The sequence below is a fragment of the Copidosoma floridanum genome, unplaced genomic scaffold (genome assembly GCF_036245765.1).
Source record: "Copidosoma floridanum isolate Cflo_tuat_1 unplaced genomic scaffold, Cflo_Japanese_pri ptg000012l, whole genome shotgun sequence".
Lineage (NCBI taxonomy): Eukaryota > Metazoa > Arthropoda > Insecta > Hymenoptera > Encyrtidae > Copidosoma > Copidosoma floridanum.
In genome coordinates this window covers 6,854,348-6,875,875 of record NW_028321889.1, presented here as the reverse complement: position 1 = coordinate 6,875,875, position 21,528 = coordinate 6,854,348, and the positions used below count along the sequence as shown (strand labels likewise).

At 41.8% G+C, this 21,528-nt stretch overlaps 2 protein-coding genes across 6 annotated transcripts in view; one reads left to right on the top strand and one right to left on the bottom strand.

Annotated features, from left to right (window-relative positions):
- The window catches only part of LOC106635709 (protein abrupt), a 48,600-nt gene extending 35,830 nt beyond the window's left edge, over positions 1-12,770 (bottom strand). For both annotated transcript variants that reach the window (XM_014347789.3, XM_014347791.2), the window contains exon 1: positions 12,018-12,770. The gene's annotated coding sequence lies outside the window, so the exon portion shown is untranslated. The remainder of the gene's footprint in view (positions 1-12,017) is intronic.
- The window catches only part of Ca-beta (Calcium channel protein beta subunit), a 75,363-nt gene continuing 58,060 nt past the window's right edge, over positions 4,226-21,528 (top strand). For 3 of the 4 annotated variants that reach the window (XR_016292901.1, XR_016292900.1, XM_089590248.1), the window contains exons 1-3: positions 14,820-15,203; positions 16,767-17,003; positions 19,209-19,662. Coding sequence is in view for 2 of the 4 variants with exons in the window: in XM_089590248.1 (XP_089446374.1) it covers positions 19,327-19,662 (336 nt within the window). In the remaining 2 variants the exon portion in view is untranslated. Of the gene's footprint in view, positions 4,242-14,819; positions 15,204-16,766; positions 17,004-19,208; positions 19,663-21,528 lie in introns of those variants that run through there. The other variant, XM_089590247.1, reaches the window with a different exon arrangement.

Below are 21,528 nucleotides of genomic sequence, written 5' to 3'. Positions count from 1 at the left end.
CATCTTTCGTATATATTGTATTGGGAACTGCTTCATCTTATCTTCTTTTGAATACGTTCACGTTTAGGAATTTCCCGTCTGTTTTTTTTTTTTTTCCCTCGTGATTCAAGAATTTTATTTTTTATCATCCGCGAGGAAAATTTTCAGCAGATGAGGGTCAGCAAGGAATATTTGCCCAAACAACTGTTAACTTGACAACCATTTGTTGGGATCATGTGAACTACTTTTTTTCTCGAAAAGTTTCGTGACAATATAGGATCCGTGAAAAGTGTGATTTTTGAACCAATTTTTATTCCTACCGTAATTTTCTACGAAAACTACAGCTGTTGAAGCGTGTATTAGTGAAACTAGAGAATTTCAAAACATTTTTAGTCCCAATGAGACCCCCGATTTTTTTTAAAACACCTAATTTTTCGTCTCTACTACTAGTTTTTGGCCACGTCTACTTCACAGAAAAAAAAGTTAAAAATAGCAATTAAAATTCTGGCTTACCCCTCTCAAACATATCAACATATACAATCGAAAAAAAATTTGAGATCTTTTGAAAAAAATTTTTTGTTTTAAAAATATTTGATTTTCAATCTCAAAAAAAAAAAAAAAAAAAAAAAAAAAAGGCAAAAATAGAATAATAGTGAAACGTATGAAGGTATTAAAATATAATCGATATCTCACTCCGGACGTGCAAAAATGTATTTCTAAATGAAGTAACATATGCTGTTAATTTTCATGTGCTCTAACAGATTCGTCTTTCCTTGCTAATGATTGTTAAAAACACAGGTCTGAATGTTAGATTTAAAAATCTGAATACTTTTACCCAAAGAGTTCAGATGAAAAACTGGGCAAATAGCGTAGAAAATTTTAATATCAATACTAATTCAAAGAGCGGTTCTCAGTGCAAGAACTATCTTCCTTTTGCCGTTTAAAAGCCATTTGTCGTCGTTCATTCGTATTTTAACGCAGTGTGCGATGCTGAGCCAATCAATCGGTTCGAAGAATGGATCGATACAGCAAGTTTTATAAAAAGCTAAAACTCGATAGATAAAGATTGCTCAAGAAATTAAGGAACGATAGCGTTTTGGTTCTTAAAATTTTTGTCGAAGTTGAAGTTGAGATCATTTAAAATCCTACACTGAGAGAAAAATATAATAAAAATTACTGTGCTAGAATGGTAATCTGGTACTCTTTGATTATCTAGAGATTTTTTACTATTGAAACAACAATTTTTCATGCTTAGAACAGTAATTTTTGTTAGGTTAGCCAAATTTAGGTTAGGTTGGCCAAAGGTAAAAACTCCCTAATATACGACGGAATGGCACCAGATTACCATTCCTGCACAGTAATTTTTATTATATTTTTCTCTCAGTGTACATTTGAATGATATTTCTGAACGATTGAATAAACATACCGACTTTGAACAAACATTATGAAAGAATAATAGTTTTTTTGTTTTGTTTTAATCTAATGTTCAGTTAAATCAAATTTTAACAGTTAAAACCACCACATACCAAACAACGTCAACAGAAACGTTAAATGTTTAGAAAAGTATAGCGTATTGTAATCAAATACCTGCAGGTGGGTACACAGAATGGCCCAATCCACGGCTGTACGCAAGACACGAAGTTGAAACTTCAGCAGCGAAGTTGCAGCGGTACCGTGAAACAACGATTTCCACTTTGGGAAGTACCCTCAAGACGAAGGCTAGACTCAACTTCACGTGGCAGTGAGAGCCGGCCCTTCGAGTAGCTTCGAAAAATTATGACTGAAGTTGCCGTACACCGTAAACTGAGCTTTTTGAAGTACACGACGCATTTCTTATATTGCGGAAAACGCAGCGCGCGCACGTATGTTTCCGTGCAGCGTGAAGAATACATTGGCGATACAGCCCTCGACGGGCTTGATTAACCCACTGCCATATATAATTATGCTCGCAAGCGTTTCGCATACATATATATCTGCATAGAGGTAGGATTTGTAGGTATTGTAAAACAACTGCCATATAGCTCATTGTAATGTGTGCCACAAGACAATATACATGTGTATATGTGAGCGCGCGCGCGTACACAAACACTCTAATCCGCAACTTCAAGGGAGAAACTTCAAGGGAGAAACTTCAAGGGATTGTGCGCCTTCAAATACGTGACCTCTGCTGCATAGGTATACATAATTGGATGCTACGTGTATATGTATGCATTTATACAGTGCAGGTAAACAAGTAAAATCGTTCAGGTCGAATTCGTGATTTATTGCACCCCTCATCCTACTCCTGCGCGTTGCACATTGCGGCAACAAACGGTAAATCCTCGATTTTCGATTATTGCACACGAACCGTAATAAATATAAACTTTGCTGAAAGTAGTTGCACCGAGCGCGAGAGTACGAATGCATGTTATACCTACGTACGTTGGAAAGATTCCGCAAAACGGAGCAAACGAGATTCTCGGAATAGGTATTCATGCGTATACGTCTCATTGACATATTATGTTATGTCTTGTATGTGGGAGAAAGTGAAAGTATAGATTGAAGTTTCGTCTTTAAGCGTTTATGAAGTACAATGAAGATTACTGAAGTACAAAAACTGGATGTGCTATACCGTGTGAAAGCGCCAGGTATTTTACAAGCAGCTTCAGTGTTGCACTTAAGGGACATAGTATGTATATGCATACCAGTTAGACGAAGTTGGGATGGAGGGGAGAAGCAGTATAATACATAGGTAGATGAAGTTTCTCTGAAGTTGCTCGAGATAAAGTGCAAACTTTTCGATGCCGTACACGCACTGAGAGAAAAAAATAAAAATCATGAAAGAGATATTCCAACAAAAATTGCCATTCCACGCAGTAAATCGGATGCAAGCTCAGGAAAAATTGAAGTTTGAATGGTAAAAATTATTGTTAGAACAGTAAACCTTAAAAGGGTTGGTTAATAAATTTTACTTTTCCCGCATAAAAATTTTTACTGTTCCAACCATAATTTTTACTTTTCAAACTTCAATTTTAACTGTTAAAAGTAATAACTTTTTCCTTTGTTTTCTAGCTTGCATCCGAATTACTGTGCGGAATGATAATTTTTGCTGCAATTTCTCCATTATTAGTATTATCTGTTTCTCTCCGTATGATCGACTGGAAGAATCACGGCTCAAACTATGTATACCTGTATACTTAAGAACAAAAAATAATAGAGGTGATTTGACTGCGTACAGCGAAGGGTCGGCCCAATCACCACGCCCATTTATCACAGAGCCGTCGGGGAGTCATCGAGGATGCGTGCCCGCATCACGAGCTCACGCATGCGTGAAAACGCCAGGGGAGCATCGCTATGTGGAAGAAAAAAAAAAAAAAATGGACAGATAGGTATAGACGAAGAGCGCACGGAAGGAGTTGCTCATAACGCTGCACCGGACCGATAATGGGAGGGCTCACGTAGACGGTTCAGCTCAACCGATCGAAAACTCCACCAAAACTATACGCGAGAGGCCTAATGTACCGAGACTTCAATATACACCGGATACCCAAGTACGTCCCTTTTTTTTTTAAAGGCAAGTAATGAGTGCGTATAAACCCTGAGAGGGTTCCACACATACGTTGGGAAGGGCAATAGTAAAACGAATCGCATATACCGTGATTTTCTCTCTGCCGCCGAGGGCATCGGCTTATTTTCACCCTCTCCCCTTTTTCTCTTTCTCCTCCATTCGACTCGGCTCATTTGTCAGTGTCTTTGCGAAATGTCCCCTGCACATTGTGTGTGTATATATAGAGGTACGCGAGAAATATCGCGCGGAGGCTCCCAAAGGAGTAAACGATCGAGTGCGCGCTTATGGGGTGAGGCGCTCGTTTGCTACCCCGTGCGGCTTGAGTGTACGGAAGGAGAGACCGAACGTAGAAGCTTGTGAAATTTTTTTCATGCGGTGGAAAACGAAAAAAGAGTGGCGCGCGCGTATACGCTAATTGATTCGTTTTTCTCTTGCGCAATCGAAACTCCGCGCTGAAGTGTGTGCATGTACACGTATACGCGTGTTTTTGAAAATAAAAAAAAAAAAAAAAAAAAAAAAAAAAAAGTTCAAGTACGCGACCACGATGCTTGATTATGAAACCTGATTACAATGCGCTCGAACAATACCACATTGTGTACACCCGATACTCGCGCTCCGCGTCCACGTGTACAATACGCTTCTCCCGATTATAATTTCAATCGGCACTGCAGGAAGAGGGAGGCGTACAGAAATCAGTTTGGTGAATTTTTCACAGGTACGTGTATCGATTGAAACAAAAAAAAAAATCATGACTTTGTATTGTTTTGTAAGAACATTGATTCGGGCAATATTCATTTAAGCTCAATTATACCGATTACTTTTTTTAATCAATTAATTTGTCGTTTCACTTGGACAGGGGGTATAATATATATACACGCTCGATCAACTTGCATTTTGGTCCGTGACGAAATACATTTATTTATCGGTCATAATTTTCTTTCTCAATGAAATAACAAGTAAAGTGTTAGAAATAAAAAAAAAAAAAAAAAAAAAAAAGAAAAGTCGTTTCAAAATCGTGTGTACGAATACGCCTAGACCCACACTACTCCCCTTAAGGATTAATGCGCATGGAAATTGGAAAAGGTTGGGGATGGAGAGAGATGAATGTCGAAAGTACGCTTCGGTATAATTTTTTTCGTGGAACTGCGTAAGGTAAGAAAGAGATTCTATTTTAAAAAGAGTAGGAGGAGGAGGAAAAAGATGAAAAAGACAAGGTAATGCGCTGCAGGTACCACACGGGTCTACCGATACGTATATACCCAATGTGTAGAGAGACAGCCAGTGCCCCTTGGGACGTTCATAGATACAGTAAAAATATATACCGGAGGGTGAAAAAAAATCGTAGTCGATTTACAGCCGGTGCTCTTTCACCACTGCCGGGAGGAAACTCGCTCGGATGTGTTGGTATGGGTACGAGGTAGTAAAAACGACGCGCAAGTGCAAGTACACGGATTTTCGTAAGAACTGACAATGAGCAACTTCGAGGAACTCTGTATACGTACAAGAGGCATCAGCTGTAAAAATTTTTTTCTTTTTTTTTTTTTTTTTCTTCTCTCAAACTCTCACTTTTGCGTGCTTCGCGGAGGTATGCATTCCCCCGTGGCGTCGTCGTCGCAGACCCTCGTGTATACATAGCCTTAAAAATCTTTTTTCCCCATATTTTTAAACTCTTCTCGGAAGCATTTTAAACAATAACACTTGCGCGCCCCATATTCCTCTCCGTTGCACTCGCGACGTCTCGCACGTGGCTCATCTCGCTTAAAATGTAAAATCGTACGTGTATATGTACACGTGCACTTAAAACTAAATTTTCATCGTCAAGAGATATACTATTCTAATGATAAGCCTATAGAACCGGTAATTAGTCACTGATTTCTTGGACGGGTGTCAAAAAAAAAATCTAAGAAGATTAAAAGAAAAAAAAATATCAATCGCGTGACTCATCCACGCAACTCCTAAGCCAAAGTAGTATTCTTCTTCCCCCCACGAGCTCAAAGATGATCTTGGGTATTTCCTGTATTATTGAAGTCGCAGGGACAAATATAAATTAAAAAAAAAAAAAAAAAAAAAAAAGAATTTGGTGCGTAAGTATAATACACGAGAATAAAATCACACCTGAGTCGAAAAACAACATTTTTGTTTTCACCAACAAATCGAGCGTGAATCAGAAATTAAAGAAAAAAAGGAAAAAACAATACACAATAAGTGCGCATGATGACGATGAGATTGTGTGGAGAGGAGCTACAAAAATCGAGCATCACGCACAATGCGTAAACCCCCACGCAACAGATTCCTATCGCATCTCGGAGCTGGTTAGCTGCAAGTAGTATATATATACACCAGAGAGTCGTAGAAACAAAAACACGAATACTTATAGGCATTTGTGCGTAGGTACACGTTAAGTAACAATACAATACAATGTATGTATGTTGTGGACGCGAGGGTTTTCTCTTTCTATAGAGGCCTCTTCTGCCCACGCCTTCGTGGCCCGACCCCTATGCTCATAACTCTCTGCAGCGCAGGTACACGTACATTATAATGTACGAATAAACCAACACGACGGCAAAGACGTAGACAAAGAGCCGTGCCACATTATTACATTATGCGCTCTCTCCCCCTCCATCCCGCGTGCATGGCTCCAAAGCGATATTTCCCCGGCGCCGGAAAGTTTCTTCTATACTCGGTTCGCCTAAGGTTTTCCTCCTCTTGCATTCTCGACCGAATTGCGTCTGTAGGGGTGCTGGGGCACACTCGTTTTCTCGCAAATACAGGCCAGAAAGAGTATATTATACGGCAAATGAATGATTTCGTGACAGAAAACGCTAAGCAAGTCATAAGTGAAAAATGTTGATGGTGCGTATGCGAATCCATCGTATACCCAGCCATCAGAGACACCGAAAAAATTCTCTTATTATGAGCACACAAAGGAAGTATTGCGTGAGCCCCACAAAAAGCAAAGCCGGCTGTGTACACCGTATGGGCGACAACGAGAGATAAAGAGCAAAGTGCGCGAAAGAAAGCCGAATTTCGAGACCATTAATGTATATATGGCAGATGCAATTATCCTGCCATGCAGCTGCCGCCGGTTCTATTCGCTCGGAGGGAAAAAAAAGGGTCTTCAAGCCTATCCCCCCCGAAAGAAGAGAGAGCGGCCGAACAGGTATACAGCTAGAGATATGTACATGTATATATACAACGGTCTCTCGTATAGCCATGTAATATTGTACGAACGTTACTTTGGTTGGATTTTTATGCTCTTCGAAACAATAACTGGATGGTCGCTTTTATTGCGCACTCCGTGAGTACTTGATATTTTTTTTTTTTTTTTTTTTTTTTTTCGTCTCTGTGACCGTGACATCCCTCTGCCTTCTTTCCATTAAAAATTTCGTACACACTTTGTCTTTTGTATAATACGGGTACACGCTACTTTTACTGCTAACTCGTAAAAAAAGAAAGAAGTACAGGGCATTTTAAAACAACGTAGTGCATAATACATATTATACACATTTATATATATATATATATATATATGTGTGTGTGTGTGTACAAAACGAAAATACAGACGGTCGTAAAATTCGAGTTCGCATGGATTATTGAACGAAGGGAAACAGTGTCGAGAGTTATTTTTTAGAGAACCGAGTCATAAAAAAAAAAAAAAAAAAAAGAAAAATCTTGCTCCACTAGTTACGTTTGGTGAATTTGAAGGATATTATTGCGGTGAGAACAAATGAGTTTAAACGTTTTTTCGAGCGACAATGACCGATAACAAAAGTAATGCGAGTCTTCGAATGTCAAAAAGGTTTAACAATGCAAAACTTGAAGGCTATGTATCAGAGAGAACCCAATTGTTTTTATCATCTGTATGATAAAAAAAAAAAAAAAAAAAAAAAAAAAAAAAAAAAAAAAAAATTCCATTATTCAACTCAGAAGTATATTTATGTTTTACCTAAAACTACTCGTGTATATAAATGTACAGACCAAGTGGGAAATAACGATGATTCCAGTACTTTTTAAAAAATAAACAAAAGTACGATAATAATAGAAACACGTGACTATAATCGACAATCTGAATTATCTACACATGAGAATCGAAATGGTTTTTTAAGTTTTGATTACACAAGGAGATTTAAAAATAAAGAAAAAAAAAGTATCGACAAATTAAAAATAATGATACATACAGATAAATTTAATATACGCATGTATAATTGGAAGTTACATTATATTTCTTACTCATAACTAAATGAAATTGACTTTGTTCTCACGGGTGGCTCGTAACGTTTAAAAACAAAAAATCATAAATAAACTTTAAAAACTAAATTTTAGAAAATCGTAAAACTATACATTACGTACATTCTCCGCGAAACTATGTACCTATTCGCCATAGTGACAACAAGTATAGTCTGAATTAAAATCACAGGACAAAAAAAAAATCAGCAGCGATCCGATGTAAGTATAAGTATACCTACATTTTGAGATGGCAAACACTAGCGTTCCACCGCAAGTACACAGCGATCGCGACCTCTTCTTCGACTGTATGTATTATGTCATATTATGGTAATGCGTAATATCAACAGTTGAAGAACACTATAAGCGAGTACTTGTGTGCACATGTGCGTGCGTGTATTACAACGCAGTACAGAGAGACCGTAATTATAGTGGCGCGAGGCTCCCACAGAAGGGCAAAGAAGGATTTCATTGACGCGAGGTGACGTCACATTAGCACCTTCCACCGGAGAGGGGGAGAGAGATTGTAACCACACGACGATTGGCCACTGCGCGAATCGATCGACACACAATTTTCTCCTGCAACATAATATACACAGCTATAAAGTATATAAATACATCCCATCCGCTGCCGTAATTTACTTGTCACTCGTGACTGCTTGTAATAAGTACATCAACAACAATGCTCTCTTATCATTTCTCGTACACGACATAATTCGAGCACCTCCTCTTTCGCACAAGTGCGCGTCGTTGTTGTTATTATTCAGATGTATCGCAGATTTTCTTATCCATATACACCCGTCAAAGCAGGAATAATCATAATAATACTTGTGGTGATGATGATAATTACCTTTGTAATTAATTGCACCGAAATCGATGATAAGCTGCATTGTCGATTATGTTTTCGCGCTTTCTCGCGATAAAAAGCATTATTCTCTTTAACGATGGGCAAAGCAATTTTTTTATCTTTTTATTTTCGTGAGTAGAAACAAGAAAATAGAGGTAATCGCGGAAAGAAAAGCAAGGAACGCACGTGTGCTTCGAGAAGCAATTTCAGTTAATGTCGAGAAACAATACGTACACCTGTATAAAAAAAAAAAACAAAAGTCCCAACATCCGAATATCTGTGTACTCGAGTGCGTTAGCTGTAGGAAGCGCGTGTGCGGCGGTCATTACAGGAAAGGAAGAAAAAGGAGCACAGCGAAGAGTAGGAAAAAAAAAAAAAAAAAAAAAAGGTAGGACGAGACGCTCGGGCAAATTACAACGGGCACCGGTTGAGCTTTCGCCCGCCGCTGCTGGAGTATCGATCAAATAGATACGCGTGCCGTTCTTCCGTTAGGACGACGAGCTTCCTCCTTTCGGGGTTTCACGAACTTTGTTTCATCATCGGCGAGAGGGACGTGTACGAAAAAACACAACCAAAGAAAAAAAAAAAAAAAACCAACAACGCAGATCAATACTCTCTCTCTCCCCAAGCGCGCAGTAAAAAATAAAAAAAAGTGCTTTTTCCCTTCTTTCGCGAGTCGGATGGTAAGAAAGTGTATATACACACCGCGTGGCTCGGGAGGAAGCTTTTTCCCCCCTCCCTCCTATCCCGCGTACCGAAAAAAAAAAAAAAAAAAAACAGTATAGGTACAGCAGCGCGTGTAACAATATACGCGAGCTGCTTTATTTCGCTATAGCGCGTTTTTTTTTTTTTTTTTTTTTTACTCTCGTTGTTTCATTGTCGCCTGTATAATGATGGTGCGCGCGTAGCGGTCAGGAAGCTCAGTATCGAATTTATCAAAACACAAGGCAACAGCGGGAAGCTCGATGGAGATAAGCTAATGAAGCGCGAGCGCGCGTGTACACAAACGATGAGTTTTTACTTCTTCGTGTATATTTCGACCGATCGACCATTAGATACTTTAATTTTTTGGACGAATCCCTACTCCTGACGGCACCTCGTGCATATATATATATATACATTTCGATTTCGAGGGACAAACGCGAAACTCCCCGTCAATAACCATAAACACAACACGGAACTCGATCGGTCACTTTGGAGATATTGGACGCTACGAGGATTAGAACTGGATTTTCTTTTGCGAGTCATTGGAGAGCACGTATACATTATAGCCTACGACATCGCAGGAAAGTTAGAAATTTCCAGCAGTTATGCTACGCCGGTTTTCTCATTGGCTGAAAAAGAATAATACACGGAATAGGGAATCGATGTAGTTGTAACGAGATTCCACGGTCTCGAGAACCGGGAACTTGGACGAAGAAGATACGGGTGTATTGGGATTATGCCTCTACCACGTGACCTCAGTATATATATGACTAATATAGATGCGAAATAACACAGGTCTTATGGGCGGAATCTTGTTTTTATTTTTTTTTCGCACTTAAAAAGATATTGAGCTTAAAAAGATTGTTAATTCCATGTTACTGTTTACCTCTGAGCATCAGCAGCAGTGGCGCAGCAGCAGCAACAGCTGAAACAAACAGCTCAAAGTAGGGTTAAACGGCACTCCGTATACGTTCAAAACGCTGTTTCAACCTTCATGAACGAATTCACCCAAGGAAAAAAATAACTACGTAACTCTCATTATGTCAGTAACATGGAATTAACAATCTTTTTAAGCTCAATATATTTTTAAGTGTGAAAAAAAATAAAAACAAGATTCCTCCCATAAGACCTGTGTTATTTCGCATCTATATTAGTCATATATATATACTGAGGTCACGTGGTAGAGGCATAATCCCAATACAACCTACATAGGCGCGAAGCAAAAAAGTACGCGCAATGAAAAGCATGAGGTGGGTTTATTAGTACACGTATATATATATAGGTATACAGGGGGACGGGGGAGAAGAGAGAGAAGCGCGTATATTAATCACGTCGAAGGAGGTGTGGTGGAGGCGAGCGAGGGCCAGCGCTTTTGAGTGCGCGTACATTGTGCTGGTGGAAGAGAGATCCGGCGCTCGCGTGCGTGGGCGGTGTATTACATACATAGGTGCCTATACATAGCATCCGTGTGCAATTGTGTATATGGGCAAGAAAGCCAACACACACTCGGAGAGAGAGAGAGAGAGACTCGTGCACTGCTATCATAAATGCTCGTCTCTCGCTTTATTGATCACACTCGCGGCACGATGTGTTCGAGACACGCGGACGAGATGCACGCTGCACGATTTTTTTTTTTTTTTTTTTTCCACTCGTACAACTTACGTTTGGTTGTATTATACAACCGTTGTAACGCTTTTTTACACGTTGATCACGCAGATTCGGCATTGTTGATTCGTACGAGAAATTATCGTTTTAGAAGCCAATGTGGTAAGCTTCCCTAGAATATTAAAATAGAATATTATAGTTTAGGGAAATAAAAATGGTAAACGTACAGTAATTCATTCGTAATGGCTGAATTATGCACGGGAAGTATGTATACGCTCGTGCGCAAGTACGACAATGATAAACACTTTTACCAGGCTTGGGTGTTTGTTTACATTTGGCTAACGTATTTTGATCCATACAGGTATTTGTAGACACACGCAAGTACCTTATACTACGGTGTACACGGGGCACTTTGACGCACATTACATCGAATTGCGCACGAGAGTGAGAAAACCATAGTGAGAAGGGAGGAGAGGTGATGGGCCTACAAAATAATGTGCGCAATCATTGCTTGTGTAAACACATACACGTACAATCGACGTTTATTCGCATTCGGCATTTGTTGTAGTTATTAATATTTTGTCGCCTCTAACGGAAAGGCATAACGATTTTAATTTTGTTGAAAATCACACTTTTTTTCGTTAAATTTTCTTTTACGTATAAATGAAAAAATAAAAAAAATAAAAGAAATAAAGTGTGTACATTTGGCGAATTCGAGCAGCAGCGATACCAAGAGATTAGGAAATTGGAGATTTTGCACTTGTACGTAGGCAGAGACGACGAAGGAGGCCATCATCGCGAACTGTGAAGCGCACTTCTCTCGTCGACGACGACGGGGCTGCTGTGCCGAGCAATTAAGTTTAACGAAGCGGCGGCCTTGCGACTGAGCTTAATTAGCGGCGCGCCAATAACCTGCACGTCGACAACCGCGTATAGGGCAATTTTTTGCAAATCACGACCCACGACGCGCTACATCTAAATAACTACAAACCCTCCCTGGACTTTCGCCGGTCAAGATTAACCCAATGCAACACCATGATCAACACACACAATACACGTATCAATATTTCATTTAGGTAGATGTTAATGTACGTTACTTTTATCACTTACCAGGAAGAAATCGGAGTACTCGGAACTGTCGTGTCTGTGCTTGCGCGAGTACAAGTGTGCGAATTTCGAAGCCAAGTACTGTATATATATATGTATTATATGTACAGCGATTCAGTGCACTGTTTCCGCCTGTCACTCAGTCGACGACCGAACACTGGATGATCGCGAGTGGGGGTATATGATTTTTTAATTAATATTAGCACTTGTTCTTGCACTTGTGTAACGACATCGTCGGGACGATGCATCCGTCAACAGAGTCAGGGCTGCACTTTTTTCTTTTTTTCAATAACAATACAACAATACACACTTAAATGCAGCTCTGTGAATCTCGGCTACGTTAATTGGTAGAGAGAGGAAAAAAGCCGCGTTCAGTTGTCGAGACTATAGACGCGGTGTACTTGTTCATACGAGATGCAGGTGTGGGTACCTATATATGTATTGCGAATTTCACTGTCTGTCTCCATTAGAGTCGGAGATGATGATGAGTCAATTCTCGTGCCCCTCTCCCCCGTTTGTAAGAAAAATACAGAGTTTGGTAGTTGACGAACAAGTATGTACACAGGCCGGCTTATATTATAATATATTGTAACGGGCTCTCTCGCAAAATATTTTATTACACCATTGGGTGCCCTCTCTTTCCTCAATGCGCACTCGTCGACTCGCGATCTGCCTTTACTGCTCACGAATCGGAGTTTTAGCAGACGCACCTTTCCCTGTCCGTGCGCCCTCTCTCTCTCGCGCGCGCCTTCTTGCAGCGGCATACAATCACATCAGCAGCTACTATCCAACTCGAGCCGCCGTACTTGCCGCCGCCGCCGCCGCACTTGCTTCCCCCCCCCACCCGGTTGCTGGCTCGCGATCTAGCGCTGTCTCTTTTTAAACCTGGAGAGAAACGTGCAGCAAAAGCATCATCAGTTCCTTCTAGCTTCTCTCTCTTTCATCCCCCACCCCCTCGCGCTGACACTTGCGCTTTTCTCTCCTTCCTCCCTCCCTCCCCATGCGCCTTCGGTAATAGAGCATTATCACCAAAAGGGCCGGTCATCCCTCGGGAGCGCCGAATGTTTTTTCTCAACCTTCGAAAATATCTAAGTATAGGGGGGGGGAGGATCATTCGACGTGCGGTTTTTCAAAGGCTTCGCGAAGTAATTAAATTTAAAGATTGATTACGCGTGGTACGAAAAATTTGGCTGCAAAGGATGTATTTTTAGCCAAGCCGAAGAGGCGATCATTAAAAAGTTCATTTAAATAAATGAAACGCGCACGAAGCCCGGTGACGTATGTACGAGGAAAAATTTTTTCACGCCCGATTCGGGTGTTGGAGAAAAAATTAACGCTGCGAATGTGCGTTCGAACGCTTTTATGTCGCCGCGACGGGAATCTCTTGCTCTGCAGCGAGTAGTTTTTTTTCTTTCAACGTTAATTGAAATGCTATTTTCTTACTGTTGTCCTCATAGTGTACGTGACAAGTAATTGTTTTTTTTGTTCTTGTCGAGTAATTGTTTTCGACCGAGTTGAGCTCGTCTTTAATTATACGTCTGCATTATGCACTCTGATAGTTACGTTGTGATAACAATATAATATACGTTGATAAGCTAGGCCATCGATATCTTACAAATGCAACGAAAATAATAACTTGTAAGCAGTTAATTATTAATTGTTGTTTAAAAAAAAAGTATTAAAAAAGGTTCTATGTGAAATAAATAATCGGTGCACTAACGTTATTGATTAATTCTACAGATTTCTATCATACGAACGTCACATTTTGCTATCAGTAACTGGTGCACCCCCCGCGAGATGGCGTTTATTTATCGAGGGATGAAATTCCCCGGCGGGGAGTTAAATTTTGTACACGATTACTTCATATTTATAACAATTATCAAAAGAAAGAAATGAACTAAAACTAACACTATCAATAGTATAATGAAAAAGCATTGATCACGATTTTATCGCCTAACGCCTCGTTGTATCATTCCAATCGAAGCCTTTATTGTTACAAGCTACAGAGCATGACACGCATTCTTTTACATCACACCGACCGAGCGTCACGACGCTCGAGTACTTGTTCAAATATATTAAATTTTTAAACTCTGAAGCAACGAGAGCTTAAAAATTGTCCATCCGAAGTATAGCTGGCCATTTACTACATCGACCGATTGCAGCTTAATTGAAAGGAGAGGATCCAAAAAAAAAAAAAAAAAAAGCGCGCGTCTGGTGTAGAAGGTAATGAAAGCTTAGAAGCTGTGATTATGTAGGTGGGCAGCCGAGCTACCGTCAGTCCCTTACTGCATGCAAGCAACGCAGCAGAGAGGAGGGAGGGGTCAGGTCGGCGCGGGGCGTGCTCCAAAGCGTTGCTGCAACAGAACAGATTGGGCTAAAAGAACGAGAGAGAAAAAAAGGGGTATAGGTAGATTGGCAGGAAGTATACAACACGTGTGCTTCCTTATCTCGGGGCGGGGGGGGGGGCAGACAGGCGCCCCTGATGCATACATGTGCTTGCTCGTCTCGTGTATAGGTGCCCTCACACATGTGTATAATACACGCAATATATTAAGGCAATCGATAGACCCCCGCGCGTCGGTTGGCTTGTCGCTCAACGATACCGAGCAGCGGTGACGACGGTGGCAACGACGGCGGCGCGAGATCACCCCCCTACGAAGCCGAACCACCCCTCCGCCGAGCCGCGACAACAGCAGCGCGAGTATACTTGCGGAGTAACGCGCAACTAATATTTTTACACCCCCTCGGCTCAGTTTTCGCGTTTCCCTCCTCCTGTTGAGCAGCAGCACCGCTGCTGCTGCTGCTGCTGCTGCAATTGTTGGTATCAATATCAAATTGGTACTGTCCGTGTCTGCCAGTGCGTCGTTTGCAGGCTAGTGATTATCGTTGTACATATATACACAAGTACCAAATTTGCCGTAATCGAATAACAAGTCGAATTTCAGTCCCCGGGAAGGGCAGCTAGAAGGGCAGTCCCCGGGTCTCGTGCGGTGTATCGATAAAAAGTGTAGGTAGGTACAAGCACATAAGTATATAGGTGTATAAGTTTATACACGCAAGTCGGGATTGTCGGGAATGCCAGTGTCGTGAGTCGTCGTGAGTGTCATTGCTGCTGACGTGGGAGTTTTTGTTCCTGCAACAGCTCGGGTCTTTCGACGTCCCGGAGGAACAGGCTATCGGATCGCAAGGGTAAGTAAGCGCTGCTGGGGGTCATCATTGCGCGAGCGCGTAGCGTTGCTCTCCTGGTGTCTCCTCGTCCTGCTGCTCTGTGCTCTCTCTCTCTCTCTTTCTCAGTGTGGTGTACAAGTATATACTTATTATTATACGCGTGCAGTGTGGGTGGTGTAATAATAACGAAAGTGCCCTGCAGCTACTCATCCGTGGTGTGCTATATACGTGTAGGTGGATTGTTTTACTTATCAGAGCAGCAGCTGAGCTCGACCGGGCGCGACCTACAGCCCTACATTCATGGCCTGCACCATCCTACAATAACATGGCTAATCCACGGAACACCGTACCTAACCTCAACCACTCGCGATCCAAGAGCTCCAAGTCCTCTCCCCCGCACCTGCCCTCTAGTCCCTGTAATCACAGCGTTTTCGAGCTACTATACCCTCAGAGCACTTTTCTCTCTTTCTAGACCACACTAATAGGGAAAGAGAGAGAGAGAAGTGCTTTCAGTAAAATACGCAAGTACTCTATAAAACAGCCGTTCGGAAACGGTATCGTTACTTGATAACTATCGAGACTCTTGCCTGGGGGAGGGCTCGAGTTTGTTTCCTAACCAACACTAAGTATATAGATTTCCAAGGCACCTCTCGTTTTCATAAATTATTATCATATACAAGTGCCAAGAACAGCTCACTCAAGGGGTTTTAAGCCATTCCTCACCCCCTTCTCCCTGTTTAAGTCGCACACCCTTAGTATTATTGAAACACGTTTATTCGTGTGGTGTGTTAAAAGTACCTACTGCCTAATAAAATATCGATTAGCGACCAATATCGAGCACGTGCCCCATACTTACTCTGCAACATAGGTTTCGGAAAACGACCTGCGTGACATCTTAGCAATATAATTTTTTACTCTCGTCAATCTGCACTCATTACACATCCAAACGCAATATTGATTTCGGTGTGTCGAAGACGTACTGGTGATGTTTTCAACATAATGAGCTCGCGTAGCCATAAATACTTGATCGCTTTCTCATTTCGGAGCTACGTCCGTGTACGTGTGTGCGCGTGCGTGTGGATTCTGGGCAGACTGGCCATATCAGGGTGAAGAGCAAGCGAACGGGATAACGTTTCATAAATAGAGGCAAAATGAGAGAGAGCTTACGGATGACTGACGATTGCGGGGTGGTGGTGGTGTGGGCTCCTCTCCTTGAAATCTGCCACTTAATTAACGATAATCGATCGGCTGTCCAAGAAAGAAACGGAGGGAGACAAGAGCCCACTGACCCGTTTCTCTCTTGTGTGTATACACAAAGCGCGACGACCGTGCCAACGATGCTCTCGGAGATGGGAAAAAAACACCACACTATACACGATGTAGTCTCGATCGAGTACACCTCTATAAAGGTGGAGCGATTGCTGTGCGACAACGATACACGCGTGGCTGTTAACTTTTCTTTTGTGTATAGTATAATAGTCTGTTTTTCCCTTGATTTCCTGACGTATCCGCTTTTGATAATGTGATGCGATGAATTAGTTGCCTAATTGATAGGATGTTTTTGTTTTTGTTTTTTGATTGCAGGACAAACGCCAACAACAACAATAACAAAAGGAAATCAACGAGAAAGACGACAGCAGGTGCGAGGTAGCCGAGCCATATACATTAACGAGGCACGGTGGTCGCGTCGCTAGTGGTGTTTCGCTACCAGGAGGAGGCTATCGTGCGGGGCCCGGGGATCTTGCCCGGATGTGGTGATGTGGTCGAGTCCCGCGGAGGGGGACCCGGGTCCTCGCGGCAAATCGTGAGGAGAGGCCCTAGGCAGGTATTATTTAAGTGACAATCATCTCACCTCGACGGCATTCGTCGTTGAACAAGTTGTACCGCACCTGAGACAAGTAAACGACTTCAAAAATCCAAAATATTTTTTCAAGAATAGAATAGTGGTAGACCCTGTCGAATGGTTCTCATCCTGGTTTTCCAAAGTTTGTTCATCTATGTATATTGAGCAATTTATTCATTTACTTTATTAAATAAATATGTAGTCCAAGTTGACATTCCTACCACGGGGTGCATCACCGAGTCTAATCCGAGTTCGCGTGGGTAAGTGCAGATGGGTAGTGATTTAAAAAGTTGTAGATATATTAGCGTACACGCCGTACATGGCATGATTATGTAGTATTCGTAATTTGTATGCGAAGAAAAGAAAACGATGATAAATGAGTAGTTAATATTAATGTGTTTGCTTGTGGGAGCATACCTGGCGACCTAATACACTAGTTTTTAATTAAATTATTTTTATTTGCTTAACTAAATTTTTTCACGGTCATCCAATTGGGAATGAAAAAAATCGAATTTATTAAGAATAAATCAGCCGTTCGTACATGTACGCATGTATAAGATAAATTTCATAGTAATTTAGGTAAATTGTAAATGGTATCCCAAAAAACCAGTAACTTATGAGGATGATTAAACAAATGACTGTTACTATAGGTACTAGTGACAGAGGGGTGATTGACCAACATGGCAAAAGTTGGGGTCACCGCGGGTGGAGCTCCACCATGACGGATGCACATATATCTATATAATAATGCAAGAATTACATTGACGCAGAATAATGGGACAGTTTCGTTACCTTTGCTAAATTGCTGTTGTACGATTGTTACTCGGCTTGGTCACCTATCCCATCCTCCTCGAACTAACAAAAAAATGTGTCCAGTGAGTAATTTGCCATCAAGTCCTTTCACAACGTATGTATATATGTCCGTGCATCTAATAACTTTAGTATGTATGGACAAATAAACGTATCGTATCATAGTAAATACGATTTTTCCGATCAAATAAGCGCTATTTTCTGATGTACGTAAAAAGTCGTGGATGTCGGTCCTAAAGCTCAATTTGGGGCCCTATCCTTCTTAACTATGCTGGGAGCGTTACCTGATTGGTCAAAATTAACTGCCGATCGAGATCAGACTCTTGGAAATTCGAACAAAATACTCTCATCTCATTACTCGTTTAAGTCCATCACTACGTCGAACTGAACGTCAACAATACCCTGGACTTTAAAAGCATGCACTTGTGCTCTGTGACGTGGTTCGTGAGCTTTTAAGCAGCTCTCCGTTTCTGATGCTTCGAGCCGCTGAAACTTGGTGCTACTTCGTTACATTTGGTGTGACAGTATAGGGCCGCAATTACAACTTGTATTACTAGAAAAGCCTAGAACTAAATATTTTTTTGAAGATGACATCCTTGAAAACGTTAATTTAACAAATCATTTTAAAAAAGTATTTAATTTAATAAATAAAATAATTATTTATTGTAAATATGACAAAAAAAATGTTTTTTTTTTTTTTACTTCACAATAATGTTTACTTTGTATTGATTAAAACAAGTTATTGAAAAATCGATGTAAAAGTACAAAATAATTGAAACTCGATCAGAAAAGCAAGATTGATTCGATAAAAATCAAACTTTATGAAAACTTAAAAAATTATTCCTACACCGGAACTTATACCTCATGAGCTACGGTTGAGTGGTCCAGCTCTGAGCTGAGTTTCAGGTAATTTTTTCGGAACATCTTTCAATTTTCTCGTCAATGCATCATCTAGTAAACCAAAGAGACACTGTAATGGTCATAAGGTCGTGGTACATATTTATTTTTCATAGTAAGGACGGCTTCATACTTTCTTGCCGGATGTTGATGGGTTGAGGTCTGTGCGATACCTACCTCGAGACCAGACTCTATAAAAAATATATGTATATCGGTCCAAACTTTGGACACACTCGAGACACACCTGCCAAAGTTTCGTTTCGCCTCGCGAAGTGTCGAAGAAATTTTTCGGGGATTCAGTAGACTCGGGGGTGTGGAAAAAAAAAAAAAAAAAAAAAAGAAAAAAAAAAGTTTGAATTTTCCTCGGATTTACATTGATTGTGTTATTTGATTTAAACGTCGTCCCATAAACTTTGTACAACAAAACCTCGGTCACACGATGAAAAAAGGTTTGTTAACGTCTAAAAACCCAGCAGGCTGGCCCGAGGTCCAGAGCTTCTCTCCGAGGACGAGGAGGAGGCCAGGGAATGGTGCAGTGAGCCGCCGCTCTTCTTCGACTCCGAGGAAGAGGAGCAGCAGTCGTCACGGCGCCCGATGTCGCGGCAGCACCAACGCGACGAGCAACAGTACCTCGTCGAGCACCCGCGTGAGGCCTTGCTCCGGGGTGAGAGCCGCGACCACCACCACCACCACTACAACCGGGACCTCGAGCTGGTAGGCAGCGGCCGGGATTACCGGGACCTCGAGCCACCACCGCCCCGCCGACCGGCCGCTCACCACCGCCACCGGCCCCTACCGAGGGACCCCGAGTACGACTACGACTACGAGCCACCCCGTCCCGCTGCCCGACGCTCCAGTCCCACCTCGGGACACCAGAGCGCCGTCTCGGCCGCCGCCGCCGCTGCCTCGTCCTCCATCACCAACAACCAGGTCAGTGCCCACACCAGCATATTATTATACTCGCAATTATATTGATACGCACCACCTCGAACCAGCCAATCGCCAATCAAAACTTCACGCGAAGCTCCAACCCCACACTGCAACAAACAACACCTCCGTACATACTAATATACATGCTGTTGTTGTACCTGTGCTAAATCTATTATACATGGGGTGTGTGTGGTATGGCGTTCCCTCCTCTCGGAAATTGGATTTTGCGTATTCATTAGACCCAGGATTGAAGGAAAAGGCCAAGTCCTCGCCTTGGTTTCGTTTCTCCCTCCATTGGCGATTAAAACATTTTTTTCCGATCCAAAACCCATCCCTGAGACACGAGATAATCAAACAAGGTTTCTCGGGGGGGAGGGACGAGTGAAGTATCCCGAAAAACAAACAAAAATCGATCCATAATCGGCGCGCGATGTCATGCACCAAACCTTCATATAATCGCACCGGTGCGCCCGTACTCGTGCAGTACCTGTAACCATATATTATATCATAAAGGTACGAACCTACGACTGGTTTGGCGATCCCTCCGGGTCGTCTTGATCGGTGAAACCCGGTTCCGCCAAATATAGGTCAGTATACTATATCAAGCTCCCACGAGCGGAGACTCGGCCAGTGGTGCTGTTTTCTCGGTGCCTGTACGGCACATATATATATATATACATACACGTATGCATACAGGTATACAACATCAGCCTCTATCATTCGAAGGGCCCTTTGCCAGCAGGGATGCATATACACAAGAGTACTCACACACACCCTCGCTAACGGCAAAACGAGTTTGCAGCTCGTGTGTGTTGGGTACATATATACTACACACCCTCGCGCTCCTCCTTCGCTAAAAAGGCACATCTCCTTCCAAGCTATACGTAGGTTACGTGCGAGTCGGCGAATCGATGAGCGAACGTCGCCTTCGTTATTCCCTTTTTTTTCCCCACCTTTCCGTCCCGGCATCCAGGCCGAGACCAGCCCGTGTTTTTTCCCCTACCCCCCAACCCCCCTCTTTTTGAAGGTCCTCGGAGCAAAGGAATGTCTGTCTATATATACGACCGCTCTTCTCTCGCCCCCCAACCCTTTCTTGCCTTTTTCATTCCACGGCAAAGCTATATTACACGAGACAATGTTTCAAGAGTAAGATCGGTGGAGTATACGCATCATCGCAGCGTTTATAAGCGCGGATTTCTCGTTCAGCCGAGAAAATCGATGCTCACAAGAGTTTTTATTCCTGTACTCTGCAGCACCAGCGCTTTTCCTTCATCTCTTTCTCTCTGTCTCTTTGCGTTCAATCGCAGGCCACTCGAACACGTGCCGCTTTTCCAGTTCTCTTGAAACAAAAAAAAATAAACCTCTTTTATTTCATCCATCCGTTTTTTCTCTGTTTTTACGCCTAAACGTTTAGGCTCCTTTGCGTTATTTCCTTACTGTTGTCGTCTAACAACATGAATAAATAATTATCTTTCTCTTGTAAAAAAAAAAATTAAAAAAAACAATACAACGACCGACTTGCCTGATACGTGTGCTTGGTGATCAATGATAACCATTGGATGAATCGCGAGTTAAAAGATAATCGTCCCGAATGAACTTTGTTATTCCGGCAAAGGTTTAACCATATAGGTATAACTACTGGTGTTGATGTGAGATCAAACGCGAGATCCGCGACACTTGTGTAAACGATGTGTACAGCGAGGGGAGGGTAAAATAATGGAAAAACAGTTCCAACAAAGCGACGATACGAGCGACCAAGTTTATAGCGCCTGCGGAGGAGGGATACATCCACGCAACAAAGTCACAGCATCGCGAGACACAACCGTGGCCGTTTGCGTAAGAATGTTAAGTATAGGTTTACACTTT